General features: G+C 37.1%; 1 protein-coding gene across 19 annotated transcripts in view; it reads right to left on the bottom strand.

Moving 5' to 3' along the window:
* The window catches only part of UBR2 (ubiquitin protein ligase E3 component n-recognin 2), a 109,947-nt gene that overhangs the window by 82,312 nt on the left and 9,777 nt on the right, over nucleotides 1-17,858 (bottom strand). For all 19 annotated transcript variants that reach the window (XR_014061832.1, XR_014061833.1, XR_014061834.1 and 16 more), the window contains exon 2: nucleotides 16,918-17,177. Coding sequence is in view for 10 of the 19 variants with exons in the window: in XM_081518695.1 (XP_081374821.1) it covers nucleotides 16,918-17,177 (260 nt within the window). In the remaining 9 variants the exon portion in view is untranslated. The remainder of the gene's footprint in view (nucleotides 1-16,917; nucleotides 17,178-17,858) is intronic.

Here is a 17,858-nt window from a genome sequence, read left to right as displayed (position 1 = left end):
TCATGAAGAGGCAGTTTTCACTACTTTCCCATTTTCTGTAGTAACTTGTTTAAGAAAGGAATTAACTGTTCCTTCAAAATTTGATAGAATTCACCCGTACATAGTCATCTAGGTGTGGGATTTTAGGGAGGGAAGATCTTTGATTACCCTTCCATGTTTCATACTATTTCACACAATATATTCAAGTTGCCTATCAATCACTATTCTACCAATTTATCCATTTCATGTACATTTTCAATTTTTTTTTTTTGCACTTACTTGTTCATAATTCTTGCATTTCAGAGGTTGTCACACTTTCTTGGTTCATGGCATCTTTAGGGTCTCAACAGTTTCCTTCAGGGCACCATTACACCAAATGAAACACCTAACAATTCTGTTTACCAAACACTTAGACTTGAAGAATTTAGCACCTGTTGGACACTGCACAATTTCTCAAATTTTAGAATCAAACTGGATACTGCCACCCTCATTTCTTATTTCACAGGTATCTGCTTTTTAAAAATCAGCAAAAGAGAGGACCCAGCTTTGCAAGAAATGACACCACCAAAAGGAATATAGTGAATGTATCAATCTTCATTCTGAATTTTATATATGTTCACCTTCTTTTTTTCTTACTTGGTCTTCTCAGAAAATTGCCTTAATAATTCCAAAGAGTAAGTATCCCAACTTTTTACTTGTGTTTCATTTTCTGATCTTTTAATTTCCTTTCTTTCTCTTCTTTTGAGTGTGCTCAATTGTTCTATCTCTACTAACTTCTTGAACTCAGTGTTTACCTTCTTTTTCTATCTTTGAAATAATTTTATTTATAGAACAGTTGCAAAAATAGTAGAGTTCCTTTACACCCTTACTTTTCCTTAAAAGCTTTCCTTAATGTTAACCAAAGTACAAGGAAATTAACATTGGTATAATATTATTAATTACACACTTAATTTAAATATCATCAGTTTTCCCACTAAGGTCCTTTACTTGTCTTCTAGGTTCCATACAGGACCTGTCTATCTTTTGGAGATTGAGGTGATTAAGGAAAAAAATGACATCTAATGTAATGTGGGAGTCTGTGTTGGTTCCTTAATAGAAAAAGAACAATTGAGCACACCCAAAGGAAAAAGAAGAAAAGAAATAAAAAGAAAGGAATAAGAAATGAGGATGGCAGTATCCAGTGTGATTCTAATAAGAAGAGCAGGAATACAAGGGAAATTGCTACTTTAGCTTTCTTCTGTATCATACTTTATGCCTGGTATATTTTTCTCCACTGTTTATATTTCTATTTTTAGTGACTTTCTGTTTTACTTGACCTCTGATAGATAACATTTTTGGAGTTTTAAGAATCTGAGAACCACTGTCTTTATGTTTTGTTGTTGTTCAGTCTCTAAGTTGTATCTGACTCTTTGCAACCTCATGGACTGTAGCACTCCAGGATCCTTTGATTTCCACTATCTTCTGGAGTTTGCTCAGATTCACGTCCATTGAATCTGTGATGCCATTCAACCATGTCATCCTCTGTCATTCCCTTCTCCTCCTGCCCTCAATCTTTCCCAGCATCAGAGTCTTTCCCAATGAGTTGACTTGTAGCATCTGCTGGCCAAAGTACTGGAACTTCAGCTTCAGCATCAGTCCTTCCAATGAATATTCAGGGTTGTTTTCCTTTAGGATCGACTGATTTGATCTCCATGTAGTCCAAAGGATTCGCGAGTCTTCTCCAGCACCACAATTCAAAAACATCAATTCTTCGGCGCTCAGCCTTCTTTATGGTCCAACTCTCACATCCATATGTGACGACTACTGGAAAAACTATAGCTTTGACTATACGGCCTTTGTCAACAAAGAGATGTCTCTGCTTTTTAACATTGTCTAGGTTTATCATAGCTTTCCTTAATCAGAGCCTAACCTGCTGGGGTTTTAGCAAACTGACTGGAAAAAGGGAAATACCCAAGTCTAGCCTGCTCTAGCCATCCTGTCCCAACTAAATTAGGGCTATGGGAGGCACTGAAAAACACACGTGAGGTTCACAGCCCAGAGACACGGGCTCACTAAAGACTGAGACCTAATCACAAGACTACAGAAGGCTTCTCCCTCCCTGACCCATTACCACCATGTTACTTTGTTGTTGCTGTTATACATTTTCTAGCAGATGTTTTTGCTTTTTAAAATTTTACTGAAGTACGGTTAATTTACAGTATTGTGTTAATTTCTGTTGTACAGCAAAGTAACTCAGTTATAGGCTCTTTTTCATATTCTTTTCCATTATGGCTTATCACAGGATACTGAATATAGTTCCCTGTGCTACAATGCAGGACCGTGCTGTTTATCCATCCCTCCCCAACACCCCTTCTCCCTTGGCGACCACAAGTCTGTTCTCTATGTCTGTACCATCACATTATTAAAGGCCTAATTACAAGAGTCCCCTTCACCCAGTAATATTGTATGCCTAGTGACCAAGAAAAAATTTAACACATACTAAAAGGTCAAAAAATACAGTTTGAAGAGACAGAGCTAGGATCAAAATCAGACTCAGATATTGGAATTACTAGGCACAGGATTAAAAACAATTATGATTAACATGCCAAGGGCTCTAATAGATATAGTAGATAGCGTTCAAGAACAGACGGATAATGTAAACAGAGATGGAAATCCTAAGAACGAACCAAAAAGAAATGCCAGAGATCAAAGACACCGAAACAGAAATGAAGAATGATGGATTTATTAGCAGGCTGGATATAGCTGATGTTAAGAATATCTGAGCTTGAGGACAGCTCAATAGAAAGCACTAAGACTGAAAAGCAAAGAGAAAAAAGACTGGAAGGAAAACAGAACAGAATATCTATGAACTGTGTGACAACTACAAAAGGTTTAACACATATGTAATGGGAATACGATAGAGAGGAAAGAGAGAAAGGAACAGAATATTGAAAGCAATATGTAGGACTTCCCTGGTGGTACAGTAAATAAGAATCCACCTGCCAATGCAGGGGACATGGGTTCAATCCAAGGTCTGGGAAGATTCCACATGCCCCAGAGCAACTGAGCCCGTGTGCCGTAACTACTGAGCCTGTGTGCTACAAGTACTGAAGCCTGTATGCCTAGAGCCTGGCTCCGCAGCAAGAGAAGCCACCACAATGAGAAGCCTGTGCACTGCAACAAAGAGTAGCCCCTGCTCCTCACAACTAAAGAAAAGCCCACATACAGCAACAAAGATCCAGTGCAACCAATATATATATATATATATAAATAAATAAATAAAGAGAAAACATTTACTGAGAAAATTTCCTTAAATGATGGTCAGACACCAAACCACAGATCCAAGAACTTCAAAGAACATCAAGTGGGATAAACACCAAAAAACTTTGTACCTAGGCATATCATTTTCAAAATACAGAAAGTCAAAGAAGAGGAGAAAAAAAATCTTACCTGTAGCAGAACAAAGGTAAGAATCATATCTGACTTCTCAGAAACCATGAAAACAACAGAAAAGTAGAGTGAAATACTTGAAGTGTTGAAAGAAAAGATGCCTACCAACCTAGAATTCTGTACCTGCAAAGTTATCCTTCAAAAGCAAAAGTGAAAGAAAAACTTTATCAGGCAAAGTGGACTCTTACAAGAATTAATAAATGATAAAAGGGTCAATATATCAGGAAATAATAGCAATTATAAATATCTATGTATGTGGTTAATAAAAGAGCTGTTAGACAAATGAAATATAAACTGATAGAACTAAAAGAAGTAAATAAATGATAATCATATATGGAGATTTTCATACCCCTTTCTCAGTAACTGAAAGAACTAGTCATAAAAATCAGTAAGTATAGAAGAACTGAATGGCACAATCAACCACTTCGTTCTAATTGACAGTCACAGATTATTATATCCAGTAACTGCAAAATACATCTTCTTTTCAGGTGCATATGGAACATACAAGACTGTGTTGCTAAGTCATAAGACAAACCTCAATAAATTCAAAGACTGCAACCTTACAGAACTTTGTGTTACAAACCAGTCACAACATGATACCCTGGAAAGCCTCAAATATATGAAGATTAAACAGAGCACTTGAATAAAATATGAGCACATTAGGTCAAAAACAAGTGGAAAGAAGAGTAGAAACCAAACAAACATAACAGATAAAAAAGAAAACTAATAAAGCCTGAAACTGATTCTTTAAACGGTTTTATGAATCTTTTCAAAGAGAAAACACAAATTACTAATTTTACAAAAGAAGAGACCTCACAATAGATACCATAGATATCAATGACATAAGAACTAAATGCCAATAAATTTGGCATAATACAATGAAACATATTTCTCGAAAAGCAAAATGTACCAAACATGACACAAGATGAAATAAAGTTCTAAATAACTAATAAAGTATCAAAGAAATTTAACTTGTTATCAAAATCTTCCTCTGAAGAAAACACTAGGCTTTGATGATTTGTTTTACTGGAAAATTCTATCAAACCCTGAAGGAGGGGTAGGATGGGGAGGGAAATGGGAGGGAAGTTCAAAAGGGAGGGGATATATGGCTGATTCAGGTTGAGGTTTGACAGAAAAACAATAAAATTCTGTAAAGCAATTATCCTTCAATAAAAAAAATAAATTAAAAAAAATTTTATAAAACTTTTCAAAACTGAAAAAGCCCAAAATTACTGAAGGAAGAACTCATACCAATTTTATACAAACTCTTCAAAGATATAGAAAAAGGAATATTTCTCAACTCATTTCATAAGGATAGCATAACTCTGTTACCAAAACCAGATAGAGACATTACAAGAAAGTGACAGATGGTATATTTCATGGATTACAGACACAAAAAACCTTAATAAAATACTAGCAAATTGAATCCAGGAATATATAAAGGTTATAATACATGATGATCAAGTAGAGTTTATCTCAGTAATGAAAACCATTTGGGAAAAAAACCCAATGCAACTATTTATAGAATAAAAAAGGAAAATTATAATAATCTTAAAAGATATAATAAAAGCACCAGATAACATTCAGTCATTTATTATAATAATAATAAAATTCAGCAAACTAGGGACAGAAGGAAATGTCCTTAATGAGATAAAGGGTATATATGAGAAAACTATAACAACATACTTTATGGTAAAAGACTGAATGCCTTCCAACCAAGGCAAGGATGTCTTCTTTCACCAGTGTAGTAAGGCACAAAAAAATACAAGGCAGAAAGGTTGAGAGGGAATGAATAAACCTGTCTCCATTCAGAGAGGACACAATTATGCAAAAATCCTCAAGAACCAAAACCAGAAAAAAACAAAAACTACTAGAACTACTAAACAAGTTTAACAAGCTCACAGATACAAGTTCGATATCAGAAACCAACTCTATTTCTTTATATTCACAAAAGAAAACTGAAATTAAAACTAAGAAAAAAAATACCATCATAAAATACTTAGGAATAAATATGTAACAAAAAGTATATACAACTTTTATATAAAAACTATAAGACAGTTAAAAGAGATTAAAGAAGACCTCAATAAATGGAGAGACAGATGTTCATGGACTGGAAAACTCAGAATCGTTAAAATGTCAATTCTCCCCAAAATGGTCTATAGAGTCAATGCAGTCCTAATCTTAATCTCAGCAGTCATTCTTAAAAATAAACACTGACAAGCTAATTCTAAAATTTATAAAATGCAAAGGATCTGAAATAGAGAAAAGAAACTTTAAAGAAGCAAAAATGGAATCAATACGAAGTTTACTACAAAGTTACAGTAATCAAGTTAATGTGGTTATTGGCATTAGAATAGCCATATCAGTGAATGGAATTGATCAGTATTTTGAAATAGACCCACACTCATATGGTCAAGAGGTCTTCGGTAAGGCACCAAAGCAATTTAATGTGAAAAGTAAAAAAATGGTGCTAGAACAACTGGATCTCCACAAGTAATAGGAAAGTGAAGCTCAACCTTTATACCTCAAACTTTATTTAAAAAATCAGTTTTGAGACAGATCACAGACCCAGATATAAAACCTAAAACTTCAAAGATTATAGCAGAAAACTGAGAGAATATTTTTGTCACCTTGGAGAAGGCAGACATTTCTTTAACACAAGAAACAATCTTCATAAAATTTAAAAGTTGGAAAGTTAAACCATTAAAATTTAAAACTTCTGCCATCATAAGATACCATACAGGCAAGTAACAGACTTGGAGGAGACACTCATAAAATCTGTCTCACAAAGGGCTTGTATCCAGAATAAACAACTCCAAAACTCAGTAATAAAAAGATAATGAAGCCAATAAAAAAAAAAAAGACTTGAACAAAAACTTCATTAGTTCAATGGGCAATGAACACATGTAAAACTGCACCAACATCATTAGTCATCGAAGAAAATTAAAACCATACTGAGCTATCACTATATAGAACAGCTGAAGTTTGAAAGACTGACAAAATCAAATGTTGGTGAGAATATGGAGCAAGTGGAACACTATTGGTGGGGAAAAAAATTTTTTTAGAAAAAGTTTTGGCAGTTTCTTATTAAGTTCAAACATACTTGTCCTTTGATGCAGCAATTCTACTCCTGGGGTAGAATCCACCAACAATTAAATGTGTATGTGTGCGCGCATGTGCATGTGCACGCAATGGCTCAGTCATGTCAGACTCTTTGTGACCCCATGGACTGGAGCCCACCAGGTTCCTCTGTCCATGGAATCTTCCAGGCAAGAATACTGGAGTGGGTTGCCATTTCCTCCTTCAGGGAATCTTCCCAACCCAGGGATCAAATCCTTGTCTCCTGCATCTCTTGCACTGCAGGCAGATTCTTTACCACTGAGCCACCAGGGAAGCCCATAATTAAACATATGTCCACACAAAGACTTGTTTGCAAATAGTCATGGCCAGCAACTAATGGATCAGCCAAAAGTGTTCACTCTATCACAATAGTAACAGTATAGAAAAGCTTATCTTACTGGTATCTTCCCTGGTGGCTCAATGGTAAAGAATCTCTCTGCAATGTAGGAGACATGGGTTCGATCCCTGGGTCGGAAAGATCCCCTGGAGAAGGAAATGGCAACCCACTCCAGTATTCTTGCCTGGGAAATCCCATGGACAGAGGAGCCTGGGCAAAAGAGTTGGACACGACCTGGGAATAAACAACCAACAACCAATGGTGTCTTAATACTCCTAAAGTGTGTCATAAAAAGCTGAAGATTTTTAACAGTGTAAGATTTATTATTTGGTCTTTTATTTTTAAAAATTGCCTGGCTATGCCATGCAGCATACTGGATCTTAGTTCCCCAACCAGGGACTGAACCTACGCCCCCTGCAGTGGAAGCTGAATTCCAACCACTGGACCACCAGGGAATTCCTTCATTGGTATTTTAAACACAGATTTAAAGTTAAGGATAAAATAATAATGTTTAATACTTGAATATGTTGCATTTAAAATAATGTTGGCATAAGCTGATATGATTTATGAAACAAACTACCATCTTCCTTTCCTTTAAATATTTTAAATTTCTACCAAAACATAAAATGAACTGATTAAAAAAAAGCCATAGAAGACTTATGATAACATCAAACTGAAACAACTCAAATGTTCATCAGTAGAACAATGGATTATGGGCAATTACAGTACATTCATACAATGGACAACTACTCAGCAATAAAAGTGAAAACAATTTCTAATAATTATAGGATTCTAGATGAATCAGATATACATTATGCTGAGTAAAAGAAGCCAGGCACAAAGGAGTTTGATTTCATTTCGATGAAGTTCTAGAATGGACAAAACTAATCTCAGGTGAAAATATCAGAATAGTGGTTACCTAGGGCTTGGAGTCCTTAACAAGGAAATTTCCAGTCAGATGGAAATGTTCTCTGCTTGACAGGATGTGAGTTACATGAGGTTAAATATTGTCAAAAATGTACAATTAAGATTTGTGCCTTTTGAAATACATAAATTTTCCTCTAAGAAATAACTCCAATAGGATATCATTAGGAAAATTTTGGTGATATAAATCCAAGTTTCCTTATCTAAAAGGATTATCCCACAGTAACTTATTCATACATCTACTATTCCCTAACAACTGGATAAAAGGCATACATGTAAAGTTGGTATTATACCCCATGTATGGCGATATTCGATCTTACACCAAATTGGTGCATAAAAAAAAGTAAATAAAAATGACCATAAATATCCAAACCAAGAATACAAGATTCATTTTAGACAACCACAGAAATTCAACCTATCTAGGAGATATCAACTACCCACTTCCTGTTACTTTCCCAGGTTGGAGAGAGCAAAGTAGTCAAGGGAAATTCCAATACACTGAAGACCACAGTGATAATACACAGCAATGAAATTCTGTTTCTATTAATAGGTATCTATCTTGAAAAATACTAAAATGTGTATAAAAAGAGATGTGTACAAATAGGCACAGAATGTTCTCTGCAGCATGGTTTGCTACAGGATAAAAAAAAAAAATCCTAGAAATTTTCCATTTCTCATTTCATTAATAGGGCAATCAAATAAATCATGGCCTGGCCTTACTGTGGAAATACAGCAGTTAAAAGAATGAAGTAGATTTACATAAATTGACTGAGAAACATCTCTAAGACAAATTGTTTCATGAAAAAAAGCCACATTTACAAATACATACAGCATAATTTCATTCATGTATCACATCCATAATTAGGGGTAACCAATATTTTTTAAACTAATACAGCATTGATTTCGATCTCTGGACCATTCATGTTTTTAAAAAAATAGTCTTAAAATAGAACTCTCCTAAAAAGATTATCAAGTGTTCAAGTTTTTTAAAAAGCAAAAAATTGAACAAACTCTTTTTACTGAAAATAAGGGCTTCTTCCATATTAGAGTTGTATATTTCCAGAGAGAAAAGGAATGAAACCACCTCTTTCCCTCTGCCTAAGATATTTACTACTCATGGCTCAATAATGAATTTTAAGACTGAGTATTTGGCTTAAAAAATCTTACATAGGAGAAGGAAATGGCAACCCACTCCAGTGTTCTTGCCTGCAGAATCCCAGGGATGGGGGAGCCTGGTGGGCTGCCATCTATGGGGTTGCACAGAGTCAGACACAACTGAGGCGACTTAGCAGCAGCAGCAGCAGAGGTATCCTCTAGGTACTCCCTGCTTCTCTGCTGTGGGAATTTGGTCCTAAAAGCGTGGCTGTGCTGTCACGGGGTCCTTCTGGATCATGCTGGTCCCATCAACTCAAGACTGGTTGCTCCTCCTCAAAACCAGGATGAAAAAGTTCTGAGATCCATGGATGAGAAGAAACATGATTGTGTGATCTGAAATAAACCACTTTATTTCAGGTTTTTAGTAAAATCTTTCAAAGGCGAAAAGGAAAACATATGTCAATTCACTTAACCAGTATCTAATTTTTCTCCTGATCAAATTATATAATTTTAGTATCTCATGAAGTTTATCTTTCATTGCCATTTTGCTCTTTGTATTAGGAAGCTAAGTCATGAAAAATGCATTTCAAAACTGCAAATAAATGGAAGCTGCTTTGACTAAAAAAAAAAATAAAAAAAAAATCTTACATATAAAAATTTCTTATAGGTCCCTAAGTGCTTTTCTATACTATACCTCTTTTTATCCTAACAACCCTGTGAGGAAGGAAAAATAACACCCAAACTCTAAAGATCACTGAAAACACTTCTAATGTTCATCCACTTTCAAGTCTGCATCTCTACCAGACACAGTAAAATTACACTTCCTTCCCCTGTTTTGCAGTCAGACAGAGGCCTTCTAACTAGTTCTAGGTAAAGGGATGTAGGCATGGTTGTCACTTTTGAGCCAAAGCAATTTATTTGTTTGTAAGACCCCTCTTTTCTTGCTTTGGTGACCCTTAAAAACATATTAAGTTGACAGAGATGCCACATGGTATAAAGTAACTACTTGGAGCAGAGCCCTCCACTCATCACCTCCACCAATCTGGTCACAGAGTCTGAGTAACATATGTATTTTGGGTATTTAACGTCTCTCAGATGGTAGGTTTGTTGGTTATCTTTAGCATAACCTCATCTATCATTACTGACAGACTCAATGGTTAAAAAAATTAAACAAGCAAAATTATTCATAACAAAGAATCATAAAGTACTATCTGGAAACATGTGTTAAGAATATTCCTAATTGATGGCAGCATAATTCCCAACTCCAAATTCTGGTTATCTGTAATATTCAAGCAGTAAGCTTTTAAATGTTAAATAAGAATGTTTTTAATTTAACTTTGCAACAAAAAACAATGGAACTAACTTAAGGTTAAACTCATAAACCAAAGTATGATTTCATATTTTACTAGTATTTTATTTTTCTTAATGGTATAAGATGTCAAAATGTAAGTACTTATGATCAACATCACACTAACATGATTGTCCCTAATAACAATCATCTCTATTTAGAAAGAAATAACAAGTGCCAGGTTTGATTCCATTTTTCCTAATAGAGAACCACGTATGAAAAAGCGAAAGCGAAAGTAGCTCAGTTGTGTCCCATTCCTTGGGACCCCATGGACAGTAGCCCACCAGGCTCATCTGTCCATGCGGATTCTCCAGGCAAGAATACTTTAGTGGGTAGCCTTTCCCTTCTCCAGGGGATCTTCCCGACCCAGGGATCGAACCCAGGTCTCCCGCATTGCAGGCGGATTCTTACCCTCTGAGACACCAGGGAAGCCCAACTAAGTAAGCATAGACAAATATAAAAATTAGCCTACTGTCTGAAAACAGATAGCTTTTTCTGACATCACAGAGGCTTCAGCGAGATCATCTGAGATCTACATGATTTTAGAAATGATGAACAAATAACAGAAAATTTAACCTAATTTCCTTCACAGATTCATTTTAAAGACTCCTGAGTATCATTTTTTCTGGTTAAAGAAAATCTCCAACCAATAGACATAAGTCACCTTTTTCCTGAAGGGTCTAGTTTAGAAACTCTCCCAGAATTCCAATAACCATATTTCATCTTTCCAAATAACAGACTCCATGTCATCTTATCAAGGTACTGGGTTTCATGTACTACTATAAACATAAGACATTCATCCTCAGACCCCGGCATGGCCATTTACCAAGAGTTTATTATGTACCAAATATTGCGGAAAGCACTACACAAAGGACCGCACTTACTTTCTTAACAACTGTGTGATAAAGAGTTTGGCTGACCTTTGTCTGGGGTTCCTAGGAAGTAACTCTAAATCCTTGAAATTTCCCATATATAGGAGTGTCTTTGTTATTCATGCTTCCACCTCACCCACATATCTGAAAGTTTATACTAATGAGGTAACTTATTTTAATTTTATTTTATTTTTAATTGGCAGATAATTACTTTACTCTCTTCAAGAAAATTTGAGATACCAAGGGAATATTTCATGCAAAGATGGGTTCAATAAAGGACAGAAATGGTACGGATCTAACAGAAGCAGAAGATATTAAGAAGAGGTAGCAAGAACACACAGAAGAACTGTAAAAAATGATCTTCATAACCCAGATAACCATGATGGTGTGATCACTCACCTAGAGCCAGACATTCTGGAATGTGAAGTCAAGTGGGCCTTAGGAAGCATCACTATGAACAAAGCTAGTGGAGGTGATGGGACTCCAGTTGAGCGATTTCAAATCCCAAGAGATGATGCTATGAAAGTGCTGCACTCAATATGTCAGCAAACTTGGAAAACTCAGCAGTGGCCACAAGACTGGAAAAGTTCAGTCTTCATTCCAATCCCAAAGAAAGGCAATGCCAAAGAATTTTCAAACTACGGCACAATTGCACTCATCTCACCCACTAGCAAAGTAATGCTCAAAATTCTCCAAGCCAGGCTTCAATAGTACGTGAACTGTGAGATTCCAGATGTTCAAGCTGGATTTAGAAAAGGCAGAGGAACCAGAAATCAAATTGCCAACATCCGTTGCATCATCAAAAAAGCAAGAGAGTTTCAGAAAAACATCTACTTCTGCTTTACTGACTACACCAAAGCCTTTGACTGTGTGGATCACAATGAACTGTGAAAAATTCTTCAAGAGATGGGAATACCAGACCACCTGATCTGCCTCCTGAGAAATCAGTACGCAGGTCAAGAAGCAACAGTTAGAACCAGACATGGAACAACAGACTGGTTCCAAATCAGGAAAGGAGTATATTGTCACCCTGCTTACTTAACTTATATGCAGAGTACATCATGCGAAATGCTGTCTGGATGAGGCACAAGCTGGAATCAAGATTGCAGGGAGAAATATTAATAACCTCAGATATGCAGATGATAACACTGTCATGGCAGAAAGCAAAGAGAAACTAAAGAACCTCTTGATGAAAGTGAAAGAAGTGAGTAAAAAAGTTGGCTTAAAACTCAACATTCAGGAAACTAAGATCATGGCATCTGGTCCCATTATTTCATGGCAAATCGATGGGGAAACAATGGAAACAGTGAGAGAATTTATTTTTGGGGGCTCCAAAATCACTGCAGATGGTGACATGAAATTAAAAGACGCTTGCTCCTTGGAAGAAAAGCTATGACCAATCTAGACAGCATATTAAAAAGCAGAGACATTACTTTGCCAACAAAGGTCCGTCTAGTCAAAGCGATGGTTTTTCCAGTAGTCAGGTACAGATGTGAGAGTTGGTCCATAGAGAAAGCTGAGCGCCAAAGAATTGATGCTTTTTAATTGTGGTTTGGAGAAGATTCTTGAGAGTCCCTTGTACAGCAAGGAGATCAAACCAGTCAATCTTAAAGGAAATCAGTCCTGAATATTCATTGGAAGGACTGATGCTGAAGCTGAAACTCCAATACTTTGGCCACCTGATGTGAAGAACGGACTCATTGGAGAAGACCCTGATACTGGGCAAGATTGAAAGTGGGAGGAGAAGGGGACAACAGAGGATGAGATGGTTGTATGGCATCACCGACTCAATGGGCATGAGTTTGAGCAAGGTCTGGGACTTGGTGATGGACAGGGAAGCCTGGTATGCTGCAGTCCATGGGGTCGCAAAGAGTCGGACACGACTGAGCGAATGAACTGAATTACTTTACAATAATGTGATGGTTTCTGCCAAACATCAACATGAATCAGCCAAGGGCATACATGTCCCCTCCCTCTTGAACCTCCCTACCACCTCCTTCCCCATGCGACCCCTCTAGGTTGTCACAGAGCACTGGCAGAATTAAGTAACTCAGAGTGGAGGTTGGCCATACCAGAAAACCAACCATGTGATTAGTGCAAGTGATTAGAGGGCTAATGTGATTAGAGGGCTAATATCTTGTGATTAGAGGGCTGGGGCTTTCAGGCACAGCTCTGCCACTGGGAAGGGCAGTGGAATTGGAAACTGAGTCATGTGGGCAATGATTCAATTAATCATTATTCAATATAAGAAACCCCAATAAAAACTCTGGACACCTAAGCTTGGGTGAAGCTTCCCTGGTTGGCAATACTTCGTTGTCATGCAGTAAACGTGCTGGGGAGATAATAACATGTCCCTGAGAACAAGAAAACACTGTACTTGGAAATCTCGCCTTTTGGCTGGTTCAGATTTGTGTGTTTTTGCTATGATAAAACCTTAATCATAACTACAGCATTTCCCTGAGTTCCATAAGTTGTTCCAGTGAATTATCCAACCTAAAATAATCTATGGAGATAACTGAAATTTGTAACCAGCAGATCAGAATTGAGTGTGGCTCAGGAGGTCCCCAACTTTCAGTTGTATTTTAGACAATCTTGTAGAAGTCTGGGCCCTTAACCTGGAGTTGGCCAACTTTAAGTAACAACAAAGTTTAGAAATATCTTCCAAGAGTCTGGTTCAAACTTGAGTCCTAGGGGGGCCATCATAATTATATCCCTCTCCCCCATTTCAGGCTACTTGTCTGTCCAAGTGCAGGTTACTGTATACTGCTTTCCTTCTTCAATCATTCAGGGAATAAATGTCCCTGATAGCTCAGTTGGTTAAGAATTCACCTGCAATGCAGGAGACCCCAGTTTGATTCCTGGGTCGGGAAGATCTGCTAGAGAAGGGATAGGCTACCCACTTCAGTATTCTGGGGCTTCCCTTGTGGTTCAGCTGGTAAAGAATCTGCCTGCAATGCGAGCAACTTGGGTTCGATCCCTGGGATGGGAAGATCCTCTAGAGAAGGCAAAGGCTAACCACTCCAGTATTCTGGCCTAGAGAATTCCATGGACTGTATAGTCCATGGGGTCGCAAAGAGTCGGACACAACTAAGAGACTTTCACTTTCACTTTTGTGACCCTGTAGATGATGTCATAAACATGAAAATTCTTACCCAAGGAACCTTCCTTTTCACTGATTTTATACATCCTCTAAATATACAGTTAGAATACCCAGGATAGGTATGAATGGATTAACCTATACCTCCACACTCCAATGATTTTATATCTCAAAGAAACTCCAGCCTCCACCATGCACATACAGGAAAACTCTTCTGAGATCACCCCTGACCTGGTTTCACCCACAAATCCTACAGGCACACTTCATCTTCAAATACAGGCAAACAGCTTCTCAGTGCACCACTTTCACTGAGGGAATAAATACATTCCTCCTCCTGTAATCCCACCTCCACGCCTCCAAACCCCCAAAAGCCGATTCCATGATCAATGCTGAAAACAAGATTCTTTCTACTTCTTTTTCTTCTAGTCATGGAAGCTCTCAGAACTGTCAATTTAATCAAGCCCTCCTTACAAAGCATTCAAACCAGCACCCAACCTGTTCTCCCCTGGGATGGCCCCATACACAGACACACATGGCATTATTAGAGAAGAGATAAAATAAGCAAAGGAAGAAAACAAGAAAGAATCCTGTGGTGCTGGATTGGAACTAGAGAGACCTGCATACAGATACACAGATCCATTGACAGGGTTTGGGATTAGTGACATACCAACGGCAACAAGTCGATTTAATATCTTATTTCTGAACACTGATCTCTACTAAAAAGGAACAGACTCCTTGGAGAAATGGTTGATTTCAGAACTGAGACAGGGAAAAGTCCAAGATGTGTCCAAAACATCTTGTGTCAGAAAAAGGAAGTGCTCAAAGAATGATGGGGACATAGAAAAGAACAAAGACAGCTTGAAGAGCCTGTGTGTACGTGCTTAGTCACTCAGTGGTGTCTGACTCTTTGCGACCCCATGGACTGCAGCCCGCCAGGCTCCTGTGTCCGTGGGGATTCTCTAGGCAAGAATACTGGAGTGGGTAGCTTTTCCCTTCTCCAGGGGATCTTCCCAACCCAGGGATAGAATCCAGGTCTCCCACATTGCAGGCAGATTCTTTACCGTCTGAGCCACCAGGGAAACCGCTTGGAGGGCCTCCCACTGGTCAAATCTAGGACAATTTTGACCACCAGAATAATGGGACTCCATGAATACATACTGATACAAATAAAAAACTGAACATTTGGTAAGAAACAGGATATTTAATAGTCTCAAAGTATCTCACCACCAAATACTTAGTGATTAGAGAGGGAAAAAGAGTAACTCCACAGTAGAGAAGCCTTGCAGAAATCCCCTTATCAAGTGATCAAAGTTAAAGAGCTATTGAACCAAACCCAAATCATATGCTACTGGAACACTGAGAACAAGTGATTTCTGTAATATTTCTGTGAAAGAGACAACCTGACTCTAATCATGAAGCGTACAGACAAACCCAAATTAACAGGAATTTACAAAATAAATGGCCTGTACTTGTTAAAAGTGTCCAGATCATGAAAGTCAAAGAAAAACCAATGCAACATTCCAAACTGAAGACTGAAAGACCTGACATACAAATGCATGTTTTGGAACTGGATATTTTTGATACAAAGGATGTTACTGCAACAATTGGACCTCAGTTTCTTCACCTGTAAATCATAAGATTAAACTAGATCTACTGCTCCAAATACCAATAAGGGACTTAGGTTTCTGTATAGACAAACAAAAAACTAGATCTAACAGTCTTTCAATATATAAAAAGCTCTCGATTGGTATTCTAACCATAAAGAAAGATTGCCACAGACACCCAGAAGTTGTAATCAAAATTAAGTTGTATGGGAAAAAGTCTCAAGAGAAAAAAATATTATACAATCAGTACTGTATCCACACAATGGAATATTATCTAGCTATATGAGTCGATATGGACAGATGTCAATGGCAATATTTTGTAGAGAAAGGAAAACTTAGCCCAGTATATCTAACATAGTCCCTTTTCTATGTATGTCTGCACATACATATGTTTAAGATAGTCCCATATATGGGCATGTATCTGCACAGAAAATTTCTGGAAGGATACATAAGAGTTTGTCAATAATGATTAGTTCTGAGAAATAGGAGAAGATAGTCCTAAAGGGAAACAGAGCACTTTCCTCTCCATCTTCTACCCTTGTACACTTAATTCTCAACAAGAAATTTGAAGTCAACCTAGTAGCAGTAAGTACATATAGCACCCAGACCATGGTTTCTAACATTCCCAACTAAAAGGAAACTCCCTGCATAAGTGGCTACCTGCACATATGAGTCAGAGTATGCACAAAGTGAGGTATGGACATCTTGTGCCAGACAGCAAAGAAGCACCCAAAGACTATGAAAGGCATGTGAAAAGGACCAAGAAGCTAGTGTGATGGGGCACTCAAAGGCCAAATATGGGGTAATTCGAACATCAAAAAGAATCACTCTATCAAGAAAATCAAGAAAGTGATCATTACAAGAGTCAAGGTAGGGGTTAACTATGGAGGAGGAAGAAAGCACACTATGGGTTTCTGAAATCCTGGTGATGCTCTATTTCTTGACCTGGAAAATAATGTTTGTTTATAATAAGTTATTAAACCATATATACTTGTTGTATAGACTTACACACACACACATATATAATATTTCATAATTTAAAAATTAAAATGTAAGGTTTCAAGAAAAAAATAAGTAAAAACAAGGAAAGAAAGAAAATGGCAATATCTTACCTGCAAGAGTATGTAGGTTCTCCCACTTTAAAAACACGACCACAAAGATGAGAAGGTTTGTTTGTTTGTTCAAGTTTGGAAAATCCCAACTCAGGATCTTCACCACAAAGGTACCATTCCATTGGTCCCAACAAAACTTGGTGTGCCAACATGTCTTCTTTCTGTGGAAAAGGGTTGGGACCCCTGCAGTAGATTTTGGGTACATAGTGGGCCAAATGCTGGTATACTTCTCTAGTGAGGTCAGTTGCTTGCAGCCATTTCTTTAAAAAAAGAAAAAATAATTTTAAACAAAGTCAATAAACTGCAAATTTGAATAAACCTACGCTATTTTCTTCCAGACACAAAAAATAATGACAAAAGAATCTTATAAATTGTTTTATTGACAACATTCATCACTGTATGCCTTTTCAAAAAGGGTAAAACATTTAGAATTTAACTACAATAGCCAGTATCTTAGAATTCTACTTAAAGTGAAACCAAAATCAACAGTGAAATGACTCAAAATGACTCCTGAAGCAACCTTCTATAGGCAGTCCAGGAAAATAACCACAACAAATCATCTCAAAGACGCTAGCCATTGAGCCCATCTAACTTCCTTTCTAATTTCAACTGTTTTGCTCAAATGATACTCTGTGATTTGGATTCTCTTTTCAGTTTGCTGATAGGAAGAGCATACAGTAAACATGAACAGCCAATATACTAATTCTATTTCTCAATGATTAATAAATGACATGCCAAAAGAGACTTTGTTTTAATGATTATGGTCTTTCCCCCCTGACTGGCCTCTGCCTTAAACCCTTTCTCCTTCACTCTCCACACTAAAAACATTTTAAAAAGCCACTTTTTCCTGTACCCAAACTTTCATGTCCTACTACCTGTGGTTATTCTACTTAGATATCTAACAGATACTGTGATATTGTAACTTACAATAAGAAATACAT

Source organism: Giraffa tippelskirchi, chromosome 8 (genome assembly GCF_054371585.1).
Source record: "Giraffa tippelskirchi isolate mGirTip1 chromosome 8, T2T-mGirTip1v1.2.pri, whole genome shotgun sequence".
NCBI classification, from domain to species: Eukaryota; Metazoa; Chordata; class Mammalia; order Artiodactyla; family Giraffidae; genus Giraffa; species Giraffa tippelskirchi.
This window is presented reverse-complemented; position numbering and strand designations above follow the sequence as displayed.